Here is a 16,889-nt window from a genome sequence, read left to right as displayed (position 1 = left end):
GTTAGATCTTTTTGTATCATCTATTATGATTAAGATAATTCATTACCTAATCAAACAAAAACATCTCTAAATTACTCCTATTAAATTGCTCATTATTAAGGTAAATCTTAACGGTAGAATCATTAATCTAAGATTAAGGGGCTTATCTTTTTTGTAACGGGGGAAACCCAATAAAAATTATTTGACATAATTTACACCTATATTTTGTCTCTTTAGCCAGCAGAAGCTGGTCCTACCACTTTATAACTTATATATAGCAAAATACTAACACGCGTAATGTAAGAATCTGCCACTATGAAGGAAAGGATACTTCATATTTCATACTTGTAATCTTTCGGATTGACTATTAATGCTAGCATTAGATACATTTCTTCTATTCCAAATTCAGAAAAAAGAAAAGAACCCCTTCACTCTCAAGAAACTTCCCACCGACGACATCCCTATTCCTATAAAAAAAACCTTGTCATTCCTTTTCAACACATCTTTTTGGACAACAAACCTAGGTCCAATATTTGTGTGTACGAGCTAGCCATCAACCGACGGACATCCTCCCTTGACGAAGGCTCCTGTTGTGGCAATTCAATCCGGAGGATATAGTTAAAATTGCATATTTTGTTGAGCTCACTACGCATCTCGTCTATTCCATATGGTACTTATTACTTTTTACTAACGAATGTATATATTGAGGAAAAATGATGTTCATACCAATTTTCAAGCACGTCGAGAATTCTATTGACCACGCATATGATGTCTTCCATCAACACAAGTACTGAATAACGTTGTTCAGTGTGGTTCAGGCATATATCCAATTATCTTAATTTGTATGCTAATTATTAGGTTCTTGAGATGGGAAATTGTGTATTCAAGGGGTTTGGTTTTAGAGAAGTTGATCAAGAAGAAGAAGAAAAGAAGATGATAAAAGTGGTCACTTCCAATGGTGGAATCATGGAGTTATATGCACCCATAACAACCAATTGTATCACCAATGAATTCCCAGGCCATGCCATATATCGTAGCCGTGATATGTTCTCTCCACCACTTTTTCACAACGAACAACTTCAAGCTGGTGAAATATACTATCTCCTCCCTCTATTAAAAAATCATACTAAATCCAAAAGACAAGAGGAAAAAAGTGATAATACTACTACTTGTAATGGTAGTAATAGTGGTAATTTATTACCTCAGACAACACCTTACAGGATGTCATGTGATAATCAGAGGGTGCTAAAGAGATCATCAGAAGCTGAGATATTTCCTACGTACAATAGTACTGGAGTGTGGAAGGTGAAATTACTAATAAGCCCTCAACAATTGTCTGAAATTTTGTCACATGAGGCACGTACAGAGGCACTAATAGAGAGTGTTAGGACCGTAGCCAAGTGTGGTTCTGGGGCTTCGTCAATGAATACGCCTGCTTCTCATTCAGATAATTGGAGCTTTTCTAGCCCGGGGCGAATATAAAGTGTCATCTATATTGGGTTCACGTGAATTCAATAGTCCGGATAATCTCCGTCTTTAGCAGGCAGCTCCCCTCATTTGAATCTTGCTCTGGGGTATTGTTATTTAATTTCTTTGCTAATAAAGTCATATGACTTGTGCAAATTAAGTAGTGATGACACTAGCTAGCAATAGCATCCATGCCTTGTGTTGATAATAGTAGATGCAAACTTGTTTAATTTTTACATGTAATATTCAGTGCAGTGCAATCTCTACTAGTTTAGTATCAGTTGCGGAAAGGCTATAATTTGAGGTGCAATTATATATGAGTTGGTTTGAGAGGCAAAGTTTATGAGTTATGACTTGCCACAACTCATCTTAATTAATGGATTCGTAATTTAACGTTGATACTTATTTAAATTTTGTAATACGTTTATAGGGTCTAATCAAAAGCTATTAAATTCGTCTAAAGTCATATTTAATACTCTAGTATCACCCCTAGTTGATTGTTTTGAAGGCGGGATAAGGCGGTTGCAAGTAGTAGTTCCTTTACCATAAAGGGTTGTGGTGGGATGGATAAGATCACATTTTGGGTTTGAGCTTTGAGAATGAGTTTTCTTGGTTAAGGGTCCGAGAGAATAAAAAAATATTGGGAGAAATTTCAAAATAGCCACATTTACAAGTGGTCATTCAAAAATAGTCACCGTTTCAAAAGTCATCGAATTTAGCCACTTTTTATGTAAAGATAAATCTGAACGAAAATACTATTCAAAATCCCGAAAAATACTCCAGTGTAATATACTGAAACTCCAGTATAAATATACTGGAGTTCCAATATAATATACCGGTCTAGCATAATATATTGGAACTTTCCGCATGTTGGAGTTCCAGCATAATATGCTGGAAGTTCAAACACAGGTGCACCGATCTCCAGTATATTATGCTGGAACTTTCTGTGTTGCAGTAAAATAGTGGTTATTATTCAATAACTTTGCAAACGCTGGCTATTTTTGAATGACTAGCCCGAAAACTGGCTAACCCGTGCTATTTTTACAAAAATATTTGTACGGAACATTTCCTCTTTTAATGGGCTTTATGCGGCATATCCAAATTAGTCGAGGCTCCAATGCAGATACTTACACTGAGTAAAAAAGCAAAAAAATAGTAGTTCCTTGATCTATTATTTTTATTTAGGGAAGTATATTAGTAATAGACTATCGATAGAATTCCCCTCTTAATTTAAAAATATCATCCAACAGGAGAGATGGTATAAAATGTATCCATGGGTGATTAACCCTTTCTCCATTTTTCGTTCTCTCTGTCCCTCCCTCCTGCATTTTCCACTTCACTGTTTTATATTATTATCTCTCATTTTTACATTGGTTAATTCTTGCTCTATTTATGGCTATTTTTTCTTATGAAATTATTAATGACTTTTTTTTTTTTGCATAATGTCTTTTTAAAGAGCAACATAGCATCACGCCCTTATTAATTGTTCTTTTATGATGTATAGTATACACAGTTATCTTATTCGATTAGGCAAAGAAATCCTTAAACATATAATACTACTTCTACTTTGTCCTAAATGTCATATGCAAGTTGTATATATTTCAATTTCTTGTTCTACTTTATCTTATTTGTAAAATTTAAAACCCAATTTTAAGAATTAAACGTTCTTATAATTTTCCCTTTTTAAAATTACTTTGCGATATCATTGCACTCGTATATAGTTGGTTGTTTCATTTTCGTAGTGAAGTAGCATTTTAATTAAACTGGCAATTAAATTTTAATTATTCTTGAAAATGATTCCCTAGAGGCTTTTCTCGAAGTAATAAGTAGAAAATGTTGTGAAAGAACCAGAAAAGAAAATAACAAAAATTTCTTCTCCACCCATTTCGGTGCAACGGAAAAGACTCTGTTCAACAATTGCATTGAACAATCCTTTTTTTTCCCTGTAAAAAATTAAAGGCCGAATGTCTGCTTTATTAGAATGGGAACATAAAACATTGTCATTGCAACTATTCAACTACTGTAATATTATTTTTTTTTTTTGGGAAATTTGAACGAAGGATATAACACACAAAGAATTTCCACGAGATCAATCATCCATCTTAGTATTATTCTTCTCCAAGCGCGTGTTACTTTAGAGTTCTAATGGAATACTAGTACTATCGCATACCAATTCAACTAATAATATATGGAATAATATATTAATATTCGCTTCAAAATGTATATAAATTTCTTCTCTTAGTAGTAAACGTTTTCATGTAATGGATGCACTGAATATCCTCTCCTTATGAGACTGCCTTTTCACCTAAAAGGAAAAAAAAAAAGGCATTATGATGCAATTCATTAAATGTTGTGATTTTCTATTAAAATTCATTGCGAAAAGGGCTAAAAGGTTTTTAGTAACACACACGGCCCATAGAAAGGGAGTAGAGAGAAATTCTACAAAAGAAAAACATAGGGTTATTATTATTTGATTTTGCAGGAGAAGGAGGCCCTGACTGATGGAACACAACTGGTTATCGACAAAGTATTGGGAACCTCGTAGAATTTGAAGCTAAATTTAAGGTAAATTTTAGGTAGAATTTGGATCATATGCCTGTTTTTAATCCGGTCCGCTAAAAAAAATTTAGCATGGAAATGTCCTCTGGTTGAGCCTTAAATATTTTTTTATTTTTTTCGTGTGTAAGAAATATCACACCACTAACATATTTATACATACCATTTTATTGAAATTAATCTGACATGACATATTAAACTATTTGTTAAAAATCTTAATGTACAAAATTGCCAAGTCCCACTATATCACTCCTAAGAGTTTCGGAGCGAAGTTTCTTTCATCATGTTTCTCCGTGAGAGACTTCAGTGAATGGCTCGATAAATAGAGAGTCGGTCTTCCTCATATTTATAGTGATAGCATACATTAGATAAGTATAAGCTGGTATTATATGTTCCAAAAGTGGCAAGTAAAGAAGCTCACTCTTAATGTCCCGAAAGCGGCAAGTGAAAAAAAAATTCATTTGGAGTGTTTTGAAGCTGTATGTTTTCGGGGACCACAAAAAATTGGACGATGTCCAAGAATGTTGGGAAGGCTTATAGAGCCTGTGGTGATCAGCCCTGCTCCTCAAACCCCGATAAAAAACACAAAGGCGGTACTATAAAATTATAACAAGACCGTATTAACATACAAAGGGAAAGAGATCGCTGAAGAAGTAAATGAGATGACCCTTCTATGAGGTACTATACAACAGGAGAGATAAGAAAGGCAAAACAAAACCGGAACAGTCAAGTGCTTGAGATGACCCTTCTACGAGGTACTATACCACAGGAGAGATAAGAAAGGCAAAACAAAACCGGAACAGTCAAGTGCTTAAAACCGGAACAGTCAAGTGCCTCTGAAAAAACCGGTTACTATCGAAGAGGCAGTGGAGTTTTTCAAGTAGATGAAGGTCCATGATTACTCTATTGTGGACCAGCTTAGAAGGACCCTGACTCGAATATCACTTCTTGTCATTTGTTGTTGAGTTTGGATGAACACCAGCAGATACTAATAAAATTTTGACTGAGGCATATGTCCCAGATACAACAACGGTAAGCCAACTAGAGAGAATGACTGAGAGATTCTTTGAGGTCAACAAGATACCCTTCAATAATAGTAAATTGCCCGTTGATGGGATTGGCTACAATAGGCCTCTCCATCTACCTAAAAACCTCAATTTCTAAGGCTTAATCAACACATTCTCTACTAATTCCAATGGTATTTTCCTGAACAATAATAATGGTGTCTTCTTCTAGAGGATTCACAGCGCCCGTAGGGACTAAGCTTGATGTATCACCTTCTGATTATTATTATTACCGTAATAATTGGGGGGGGGGGGGGGTGGAATTCCGAAGGAAGAAGAGGATATTAATTAGTAATATAAAATGTTGTTGTTCAGGTTCAGCAATTCCAATTAATTCAGGGAATGGTATGACAATTAAGTGCGAGCGGCATTATGTAAAAAAAAAAAAAATGATGGTTGATGGTGGCTCAGGGGTCGATATTTTTCCCCTCTCAATTCTTCATGGCTTGAAAATCAACAACAACCAGATCAGGACTAACAACGTTTTTGTTTGTGCTTTCGACGGGGTGAAAAGGGACACCATTGGGGAGATTGACTTGGTGTTGACAATTGAACATGTTATTTTCAGGTGACTTTTCAAGTTTTGGGTGCAGCCATCTTATAATATTCTCCTCAGAAGGCCGTAGATTCACACGACTCGAGCCATTCCCACTACGCTCCACCAAATGATCAATTTGAGCACGATAACCAAGAAATAATTGTCCATGGGGAAGACGAACTCTCAATCTATAAAAAATCCTCAATTCCATACCTTGAAGCCAGAGAGGGCACTGAGTCTATTGTTCACCAAACTTTCGAGATAGTGCACTACAGCATTTTTGGCCTATAGCCACACTAATTATAGACAACACTCGAAAAGTGTTGCCAAAAGTAGCTATCGATGAGCTTATAAAGCGTGGTATTTGACTAGAGTCTTTGGCCACGTTTTTAAAGACCACACTTAAAAAGCGTGCTCTTATAATATAAAGACAACACTTCTTAAGTGTTGCCAATATTTAAATTATTTGACAACGCTTATTAATTATAATGCAACGTTTTCGAAAAGTTGTTATATTCTAATACCAAATTTAACATTTTATTAGCGTAACATAAAAATAAAAATTTGTTATAAAAAATATCTCTTAAAATTTCCCCCAAATACACAGGTAATGAAAATATTTCCCTCCTCCCCACCCAATACTCAAAAGGCAAAGTAATTAAAACATAAGAATAAGATCCTCTAGAACGTTTCCCATTCTTTTCCTCCTTTCATACCCTAACTTCTTTGCTTTTTTTTTTCCGCCGCTGCTGGATTGTGTTGCTGCTCCTCCACTATAGTAAAGCTCCATCCTTTCTCTATTGGTTAGTATTTCTTTTACTCAAAGGTTTTCCGTATTTTTTTTCGATTTCTGATGAAAAATAATCTTCTATGATGTATATACATGGGTATGTTGGTATAGTCTTCATTTTTTACTCAATGTTTTTAACTTTTTTCTAATTTTAGATTCTTGGGCTGAAAAGAAGTAATTTTTTTTTGTTTAATTTTTGGGTATTAGTTTTAGTTGTTTTTACTAATTTCAGATTCTTGGGTTGAAAAGGAGTAATCTTTACTATTTAATTTTGATTATCTTTGATTGATGTTCCTTCTTATACTTAAAGTTTTAATTTATCTAGCTTCTTATTGAATTTTTTTTAGGCCGATAGAAGTGAATTTTGGGGCCGATTGAAGTAATTTTTTTTGTTGCAATATTACGTATCTTTCTATAGGCTTTATTTAGTACTCAATGTTTTTTATTTTTTCCAATTTCAGATTATTGGGCTTAAATAAGTAATTTTTTTGTTTAATTTTTCGCTATCAAAGTTTTTAGTTTTATCCTTGTTTTATATTTTTGAGTTGAAAAATAAGTTATCTTTTTGTTTGATTTTGGATGTCAAAGCTTTAATCGTTTATTCGACCTAATTATACCGAAAGGTTTCACAAGTAGGGCGTTATTTGCTTGAGTTTGTGATTTCAAAATATTTTGAAATTGCTTTTGAATTAGGTGGCTATTTTGTCTTAATTTCAGTTGTACAACCAATTTTGGAGGTGCTAAGTATAGCTTGTAAATGTATAGACCGTGATCCGCGTCAGAGGCCCTCGATTGATCAAGTGGTTTCATGGCTTGAGGCAATTGGAACTGGAAAAAATAGATGAAATCCATCTACTTTTTCCTTGTAGTCTTAGCTTATATTACTTACAAAGTGAAAAAGATCAATGTAAAGCAAACAGAAAGTCTAATGTTATAGAGTTGGTTATAAAACTGATAAATTGCTTTTTGGTTCACTTGGTTTCATCCACAATATCTTTCATACAATATGAGATAGTGACAGTTGTGTTTGTATAGATATGCTTACCTTGGGCATAAGTCCTTTTTTTGTTTTTTAAGCAATCCACTAGGGCTAGTTTTTTTATATATAAAAAAAGGAAAACAAATGTCATGAAGGTCTAAAAATAGAAAGAAATAATGTTTGAAAACTACAAAATTCCTATTATCAAAGTCGAACAAATTGCCCAACAATGATATCACATGAATTCTATAGTAGTCTATGCTTGCACGATATAGTTCTTTGAGCCCATTATAATTATGGTCCAGCTGCCTTATGATCGTTTTGAACTCGCAATCCTTGTCATAAATAGCCCTTGCCCAGTAATTGCCTTCATAACCACTATGTTTGCATTTGTGTCCAGTTTGTACTTGCTGTTTGATGAATATTGCCCATATTTCTTTTACCTTCATCACTGATGTCATTCCTGCATGATCACTGAAGAGTTGCATTGTTTTTCCTGCATAAAAATAGATGAAACGTTGCATTATCCAATGAACCAAAGTATTGTGTTTGCCCTCATTTTTGGAGACCTTCCATTGCTTTTCCTTTATGTCCCCTAGTCGAAGTTGATCCTTGATATTCCCATGTCTTTGCCATGTGAGTGCGTTAGCCCAAATTCTGCCTAAGCTGTTCGCATGAGACTGTACAGTAGGACATGCTGAACTTGCAACCTTCCCAGCTACGTCATTTTTGGCTCCATTTGCATATATTGTCCAAGGATTGTCTTCAACCTGGCCTTCCTTGTCCATATGTGTAAATTCCATCGCCACCTGTGTTCCTTCTTGCTGTGTCCATCTACGATGTTTTGTTGATATGAAAGCCCAAGTTTATCCAGAATTATCCACATGATACAGCCAGTCCTGCCATGTTAAATGCCTTCGCCAAATCTGCTCCAAAGTAGCAAGTTGGATCTCAATTTCGTGATTGTACCTATTGTTCCCAACTGAATTTCTTGCATACTCTAATCCCCGGATTAATGTAGTTAAGTTCTCTGAATTCCAGAATATGCTGCTGCCCAGTTTTTGCACAAATAACCTTTTTGTATCTTGATAGCCGTTGTCAATCCCTGTAGCATTCCTAAGGTAGGATATTTGTGATGTCCAGCACTTTGCGAGAACTATCTGTAACACTTCCTGAAGTAACATATTATTAAATTGGATTGATTCTTCAGTCCAGATTGCAGCTGTCGTGTCCAAGAATCTACAGTCAACCAGGTCTGCATACTGCTGCTGATTTTTTCAGCAATTTCCTGTAGTTTCCATCTGATTGTTGTTGTATCCTTTGTCCAGTGTTGGTCTTGGGTTATTGAATTGATGAAACTGCATTGAGATTTTAGTCGTGTACATAATTGTGTCATCCAGTTGAATGCTTCTTTGTATTCATAAGATTCAGCTGTCAACAATTTGTGCACAACTATGACTCTATTCATTTGAGTGTTTCTATTGTGAGTAAAATATGGTTGGTATGTGGCCCCATCAACGTGATTTTCTTTCCTCTGAATTTGATGTAGTGATCTGCCCTCGATTAGCTGTGTTAACCAGTTGTGGCTTTGATATTGCCCACAGTAATCACAAAGCTTCTGTGCAACTTCTTCTGCTCTATGTCTAGGTATTTGGATTCTTCCTTCTGTATATGAGGTGTTCACCCTGTCTTGAGCCTCATGTCCCTTCTCCTCATATGTTGCTGATGTAAATTGCCAAAAAAATCTGCTGCTGTAGGAACTGGGCAGCATATTATCCTTCTTTGTTTCTATTTTTATGCCTACCTGTGATTTCCTTTCAATGGATTGAGTGCATAGCACTACTACCTCCATCTGAAATTCCATCATATAATAAGACATAGACATAGAAAACTCACCTGCAAAACAGAACGCATTGTCAGTAAATCCTGTTAATTCCTTCTTCTTCCAACAGTCTACCATATGTATCCCAGATATTCTCCTGCTCCAGCTGCTTTTTTTTTGTGTTCATTTTGCGCCATCTGCTAGTTAAAAGCCAGTGTACTATGGCCTCCTCAAGGGCGCATCCACAGTTTTTGATCACCAGCTTCCTCCTTCTGCTCTGCAGCACTCTATTCCACCTTGTTACACCCTCTCCTTCTAGTTCCTCACAACTCTTATTCTTAAATTTTGACATTGGAGTTTATCCATATTCACAATCCTCCTGCTTTGTATATCTACTTCCCAGAATCCATGAGCAGCATGTGCTGTTTAAAAACAGGGCAGAAGATGGATTTTATGTTCTGCCGTTAGTTTTTGAACTTTGACTAACAGTAGAATGTATTTTGCCCATTTTCTCAAACTTTAAGGATGTTTTATGCTCAGTTACATGTATAAAGGATAAAGTTTAAGTTTGAGGGATAGTATAAGGATGTTTTTAGCCAAAAACTCCAATTAACTCTTAAGAATAAGCTCTTGCTCGTATTGTTTTAGTGTTGGGGCGGGGCGAAATATTTCATTTATTGTTGAGTAGCTTGTAGAAGACTATTTTTTTCTTTCTTTTTCTTTTATGGTGCTTGACTCGCTTCCTGAATTTCCAATTTCTAACACTGATTATTCTAGTAGTGGAACAATTTCCTCCTCTAACGATGTTTTTAGTAAGTTTTAAATATTTTTGACTATAAACATGTAGAGGAACAGGGTTATGAGCTTGCTGAAGCTTTTCCTATATAAAATTGTAATTGTTGCAAGATCACTGAAGGAATACAACAAGCTCATAACCCTTTTCCTCTACGAACCTTCTGTGGTCATTATTTTCTTATGTTCTTTGTTTTTGTTGTGTGTTTCTTTTGTTCGATTGAAGGGATTTTCACATAAAGAACATTAATCTAACCTGACTTGTTGAAACATATTTTAGTGTTCATTCTATCTTGACTTGTAAGTGATGTTCAGTAATTTTTTTTTGACAGTCTGAACTTCAAAATCATCAAAGTTCCGGAGAAACACCAGATGATGCATTTAGGGCTGTGTTTGGAAAGGAGCAGCCTGGTCGGATTAGATGCTATGGTAGATCGGTCACGATAAGCTCTCTGGAAAAAGATGAGGAGATCAACAAGCTTAAACAAAAGCATGATAATGAAATGATTTCTCTGAAGGAAGAAATGAAGGAAGAAATGAAGGAAATGATGAGAGAAGAAATGCCGAACTTTTGTATTCAATTGGTACAAAATAACCCTGGACTGGATATTCATGATATAGAAGGGTGTGCCGGATCTAATCTTCCTTCACCTGTTGATGCAAGTAGTGCACGAGCTATGAGAGGCCAAAATCTGCCACATTCTTCTGGCTCAACTCATGCTCCGAGTCTTGGAAAGGTATTTATATTTCACACTATTGAAAAATACCTCAGGTTTACTTTAAATTATTTGCTTTTCTAAATTATTTGCTTTTCATAGAAGGTAAAATATTTGCTTTTGATGGTTGTGTTACATAACATGAGTTATGAATGAACGGTTGGAAAATTATTTCAGAAATAGAATTTATTTTTTGTAAGTGGTTTTTAAAATGTCCTAGGATACCAAGTAAGCCCACAGGATAACTGAAAATTTTTTAAAGAGTTGGATGAACTTTTAAATTTTGAACAAGAGGAGGCCTTCTCCAATGATACCAAGTGAATCCATTATTTCGTTGACAGCTAAAATGTATAAAGTTAAAATGATATCAATTGTTTCAAAAGGTTCAGAATATTTGTCAATTTGAATGAAAATGGAAGGGTTAGATGGGTGTTATAACACTATAACTAATATGGGTTGTCCACTAATTTTCAGTCTTTTAATAGGTAGCTTAGTCCTTTTTTCTTCTCGGTTCCCTGCTGTTAATTCTTTGATAGCTACTTGATTTGCTTTATTGTATTTTCAAATCATGGAATTAATCATGTACTTTAACTTATTTTCTATATCTGTTTCTTTCTCCCATTTATTGGTATGTAGAGTCAGATTGTTGGTATATATGCTAATAGTACAAAGAGGTGAAGAGGACTAAAAAAGTTTTATGAAATGACTTGATATTTTAAATTGAATATCGAAAAGCTACTTGAATTTGATGCGTGCACCTCTTTTTGTACAAGAATTTTCTTATTTGTAGTCGTTTTGGATCAAATTGTCATAGATCAAAACACTAGGACTGCTTTCATTGAGGTCTATTGGAGAAAATTTATCATTTAGCTGAAGAAGAATTAAGCTTACATGATGATGATATGTTGTGAATTCTGTGATAGGATTCATACACATAACATTTCTTTGTGGTTGTAAATAGCCATTCAACATCTTCAACAACCGATTCGAATCATCCTTGAATTCCTCTAGTTGGGTTAGCAGTTTTGTGCGAGATATGGCTTCCACGTAATAGGATAAAAAGAAGTATTTTCAGTAACTACATTTGGCAGTGGTAAGATGACTTTGCCTAATATGATAGTGGAGATTTTTTATTGGAAACCTAACATCAGTTGTTATAATATTTTCCAATACATAGAACTTCTTGATCGCGCACTTTCTCTGTGTATGTGTGTGTGTGTGTTCTGAAGGTAATATTAGACCTACTTAAACTGGAGTCCAGATTACTATTAAATTTTCTCAATGCATTTCAATTAGTTTTGATGAATGGTTTGTTGTGGTATAAACTGACAGCTTTGACTATTTCATGTGTATACTGTAAGCTGTTTGATTCTTTTTCACAGTGTTATAGACACCTTATTAGTTTCTTGATTGGGTTTGAGACTCTGTTTATGCAAGCTTGTGAAGATATTCAATGATTCTTGTCTTTTTTCAGATCTACATACTACTATTATGCATACGCTTTCGTATTGACTTTGTGGGTTATCTAGGCAAAGTTCTCTGCATATTATATGTAGGTTTTTTCCTAATTTCTAATTTTATTTTCGATGTATAGGAAAATACAGATGATCCAATTGGAAGTGGTGGCTACAAATCAATTTGACCTATTGAAGTGAATGGGGAAGACTTTTTGAAGAATTGTGATGTTTTTAGTAATATTGATAGTTATATGAACAAATTTTGTTTTGTAGCATTTATTGCCGGCGAACTTGAAGTAGTGCTTTATTAATATGGGCAATACTACACAAATTATATTTCTTTGTTCAGGTCTATTTCAAGTATATGCATTTGACCTATTTTTATTCTGTTACTTATAATCTTATTTAATGCTTGAGATCATAATGTATATGCTTGAAACAAATGTGAATACAAAATTTATTGTAGGCAACTAAAATTTATTAACCACACAATTGTGGCAAAAATAAATATTTTAAAGCATACGCAAAATTGCCACATTTAGAAAATGTGGCCATAGGACAGTCAATTTGGCGCTGATGATTGTTGTTTTAGAAGCCACGCTTTATAAGCGTGGTCTATAAGAACCAAAGACAAGACCACACTTTAAACATGTAGCTTTAAGTCATAAAAGTGTGGCTATAAGAAAAAATATAAGCGTAGCTTTTTTACCGCATTGGCCACACTTTTGAAGCGTAGCTTCTAAGGCGACGCGTAATAAGCGTGGCTATAGGTCAAAGGTTACGGTTCTTTAGGCCACTCCCGTAAAAGCGTAGCCTAAAGGCGTAAAGTGTTGCCTTTGATCAAATACTACACTTGTTGACATTTTAGGCCATACTTTTCAGGAGTGGCTGGAGGCCTTAAATGTTGTAGTGGTGGTTGCTGATCGATCCAAGGAGGGCACTCCAATGATTGAACTATGTCTATCCACCATATCCGTCATGGTAGCTACTCAGATGTTAAAAAGAAGGTATTAACCCGGAAAAGGGCTGAGGGTATCTTCCGGACATCAGTGAGTCGTGCGCAGCCTATGAAAAGAAAGACACTTTTGGCTTAGGGTATAAGCCTACAGAAGATGATCTAAAATGGGCCAAGGCACGCAAAGAAAATGGTTGGATCATCTCAAAGCCAATCCCTCATATATCTAAGTCCTTTGTTAAACTCAAATATGATGAGGAAGAAGAGGCTTTCACGACAGAAGAAATTGACGAAATCTGTGAAAGTTTAAAAGGAATGCTCCACGAGACCAACATGGTTCAGATTGGTGAAGGCCTAGTCATGCTGTCGTACAATATGTGAGTCCAGAATTCAAGCTTTACAACCGGGAGGCACTCCTTTCCTGTTAGAAGCTAGGGAGTCTCGGTAGTCAAATTTTGTTATCCTTTATATATTTAGATTATTTTAGGGTTGTAATCTAGATATATTTTTTTAACTATTTCCTTACTTTTGATGTAAAACCCCCTCCATCTTTTTAAATTCAATGAAATAAAATTAAAATTTCATAACTAATAAGTGTCTCCTTTTTCTTTTCCTAATTTTCGTTATTTTTTTTTATCTTCTTTTCAGCTATGTTAATAGGGACTTTAATAATATGACATGCTTGCGGAACTCAAGCCAAAGCTCTAAAATGTTGTCTAATCTCGAAATAATGAATCAAGAGGTTAAATATGATAAAAATGAGGTTTTTAGAGAAATAAACCGAGTATTGGAACAATATTCCTAAGCCAAATCTAAATGAAACCCAGTCAATTAATCTGGAAAATTCAAAAAATTGCATCCATACGGACCAAAAAACTAGGGATACCCTTATTCAACTCTTGTTTGAGTATAAAGTTGTGTTTTCCTGGTCTTATGATGACATGCCAGGGTTGAGCATTGATTTGGTGGTGTATAAACATTACACTTATCCCGGGTTTTCCATGTGTCCAACAAAAGCAGAAAAATTACAAAACGGACTTGAGTGACAATATAAAAGAAGAGATCATGAAACAGTTAATAGCCAATGTGATCTTAGTTATCCAAAAATACTACATGGTTAGCCAATGTGATGCCCGTGCCAAAGAAAGATGGAAAAACCAGGGTTTGTGTTGATTATAAAAATTTAAACAAAGCTAATCCCAAGGATAACTTACCTTTGTCAAACATTCACATCCTTGTTGATAACTGTGCCGAACACGAGATACATTCTTTTGTAAATTGTTATGCTGGATATCATCAGATCTTGATGGATGATGAAACTACAAAAAAGATCATTTTTAACGCAACCTAGCGTACATATTTTTACATGGTCATGCCATTCGGTCTAAATAATGCATGGATAACATACATGACGTGACCATCAAGTCAAAAACAGAAGAAGATCATGAGCAGGACTTAAGAAATTTTTCTGAAAGGCTGCGAAGGTATGACCTCAAGTCAAATCCAAGTAAATATAAATTCAGAGTTCCATCTGGGAAGCTTTTGGGATTTTGTGCGAGACATAAGAAATTTATCATATCCAGTATACTTTTGATGGCTTTAATTTGATCCGGATTGACTTTAGTTTCTCTTTTGGAAATGAGAAATCCCAAGAAATTTTTGGACGCTACTCCAAATACATATTTCTCTATTTCTCATGTTGTATTTCTAAAGAGTTGCGAACCCTCAAGTGAGTCAGATGATCCTCCGATTAAACTGATTTCACTAGCATATCATCAATATAGACCTCCATAGTTTTTCCGTTGTAGTTCTTCAATATTTGGTTAACTAGTCACTGATATGTGGCTCCAGTATTCTTAAGCCCGAATGAAATTACGCTTTAACTATAAGTCCCTTGATTTGTAAAGAAGAAATTCTTCTCCTGATCCTCCGAATCTATAATTTGGTTGTACCTAGAGTATGCATCGAAAAAGCTTAACAACTTATGCCCACAATTGCGTATATCTGTTGATCAATATGCAGCAATGGAGAAGAATTTTTAGGGCATGCATTGTTCAAATCAATGCAATCAACACACTCTTAACATTCTTCTTTGCAACTACCACTATGTTGTTGAGATACCTCATCCTCTACAATCTTATTTCGAAATAGTCCATGTTTTCTCTTTTCTTGCTCGATCGACGGATGCTTCGGGTCTATGCTAAGTGCATGAGTCATCACTTCCATCGAAAGCCTATCATATCAGCATATGACCAAGCAAAGAAAATCTTAATTAGCACGTAAAAATTTAGCTCTGAGTTTGGGGTTAAGTCCCAAACCATGTAAACCTTTCTCTTCGGAAAGTTGACGAAATAAATAGTTGCAGATAACTCTTCAATTGTTGATTTATTATCATATTGTTTGTCAGCATCGTTGATTGTTCCTGGCCCTCTGGGGCCTTGAGTTCATCTGCCTTTGTTATTTCTTTTGTAGGGTCAGGATGTCAACCGTTTCTGCTTTTGATTGCTATTTGAAAGGGAATTTCAATGCCTGATGCATCATAAATGGTATTGGTTGTATATCATGAATCCATGGTCGATCTTCCCATGATGATGTTGTATGTCATGCATGTCTCCTGCTAATACTTGGAATATGGTGTCTTTAATTATTCTCTATGTAAAAGTTAGCAAAGTAATCTTTTTCGGGGTTGTCTCGCTGAAGTTGTTGAATCCGGAGAGTATTCATGTTGCTGGAACGATTTTTTCCATCAAATGCATCTCCTTTACAACCCTAATTGGTTAGATGATATTCATAGAGTTGCATCGAACACATTTGATGTAATGATCCGACCGGTCGTTTTGGGCCCTAGCGTGTCGTTCAGCAATTTGAGGCCATGAGCAGTTTCATTTCAGGTGTTATGACTTGTACGCGTGGTGGAATTGAATTTCGGGAAGTTCGGAGTTGATTTGGGAAGAGAATTCTCATTTTGGAAGCTTAAAGTTGAAAGAATTAACTAGGATTGGATTTTTGAGTAAATGACCTCGGAATCAGGATCTGAAGGTTCCGGCAGGTTCGTATGATGATTTCGGACTTGGGCGTATGCCCGGTTAGGGTTTTGGATAACCCGGGAGCATTTTGGCGCCTATTGTGGAAGTTTGCATTTTTGAAGAAATTTTTTAAGTTTGGTTTGAAGTGCATTTCAGTGTTATCGATGTTCGTTGGGGATTCCGAGTCTGTGAATAGCTCCGTATGGTGATTCTGGAGTTGGGAGCTCGATCGGAAGTGAATTCGGAGGCCCATAGGTCATTTTGGAGTCATTTGGCTAAATATAGAAATTTGAAGGTTTTTGAGAAGTTTGACCGGAAGTGGACTTTTTGATATCGGGGTCGGAATCCGATTCCGGAAGTTGGAGCAGGTCCGTAATGTCAAATATGACCTGTGTGCAATATTTGAGGTCAATCGGATATGATTTGATAGGTTTCGGCATCAAAAGTAGAAGTTTGAAGTTCTAAAGTTCTTAATGCTTGAATTGGAGGTTGATTCATGGTTTTAGCGTTGTTTGATGTGATTTGAGGCCTCGAGCAAGTCCGTAACGTGTTTTGGGACTGGTTGGTATGATTGTTTGGGGTCCCGGGAGGCCTCGGGTGGATTCCGGATGGTTAACGGATCGGAAATGGGATTTTGGAAGGGCTGATCTTGCTGGTTGCTGTCATAACCGCACCTGCAATAAAGGGGCCGCAGGTGCGGAGCCACAGAAACGGCTAGGAGGCCGCAGGTGCGGATTTTGGTTTGGAG

The 16,889-nt window shown here is 35.6% G+C and overlaps 1 protein-coding gene across 2 annotated transcripts; it reads left to right on the top strand.

The window, feature by feature from the left end:
• LOC109231057 lies at positions 6,224–12,552 on the top strand. 2 transcript variants are annotated; one of them, XM_019396593.1, is made up of 4 exons: positions 6,224–6,407; positions 7,112–7,301; positions 10,320–10,724; positions 12,298–12,552. In XM_019396593.1, the coding sequence occupies exons 2-4, from the start codon at positions 7,236–7,238 to the stop codon at positions 12,343–12,345; spliced, it is 519 nt and encodes a 172-aa protein (XP_019252138.1). In that variant the 5' UTR covers positions 6,224–6,407; positions 7,112–7,235; the 3' UTR covers positions 12,346–12,552. The 2 variants fall into 2 exon arrangements, 1 of the variants encoding a protein (XP_019252138.1); XR_002068750.1 differs by lacking the exon at positions 7,112–7,301 and having other exon boundaries at positions 6,227–6,407.

This window comes from Nicotiana attenuata, chromosome 8, assembly GCF_001879085.1.
Source record: "Nicotiana attenuata strain UT chromosome 8, NIATTr2, whole genome shotgun sequence".
In the NCBI taxonomy this organism is placed as follows: domain Eukaryota; kingdom Viridiplantae; phylum Streptophyta; class Magnoliopsida; order Solanales; family Solanaceae; genus Nicotiana; species Nicotiana attenuata.
This window is presented reverse-complemented; position numbering and strand designations above follow the sequence as displayed.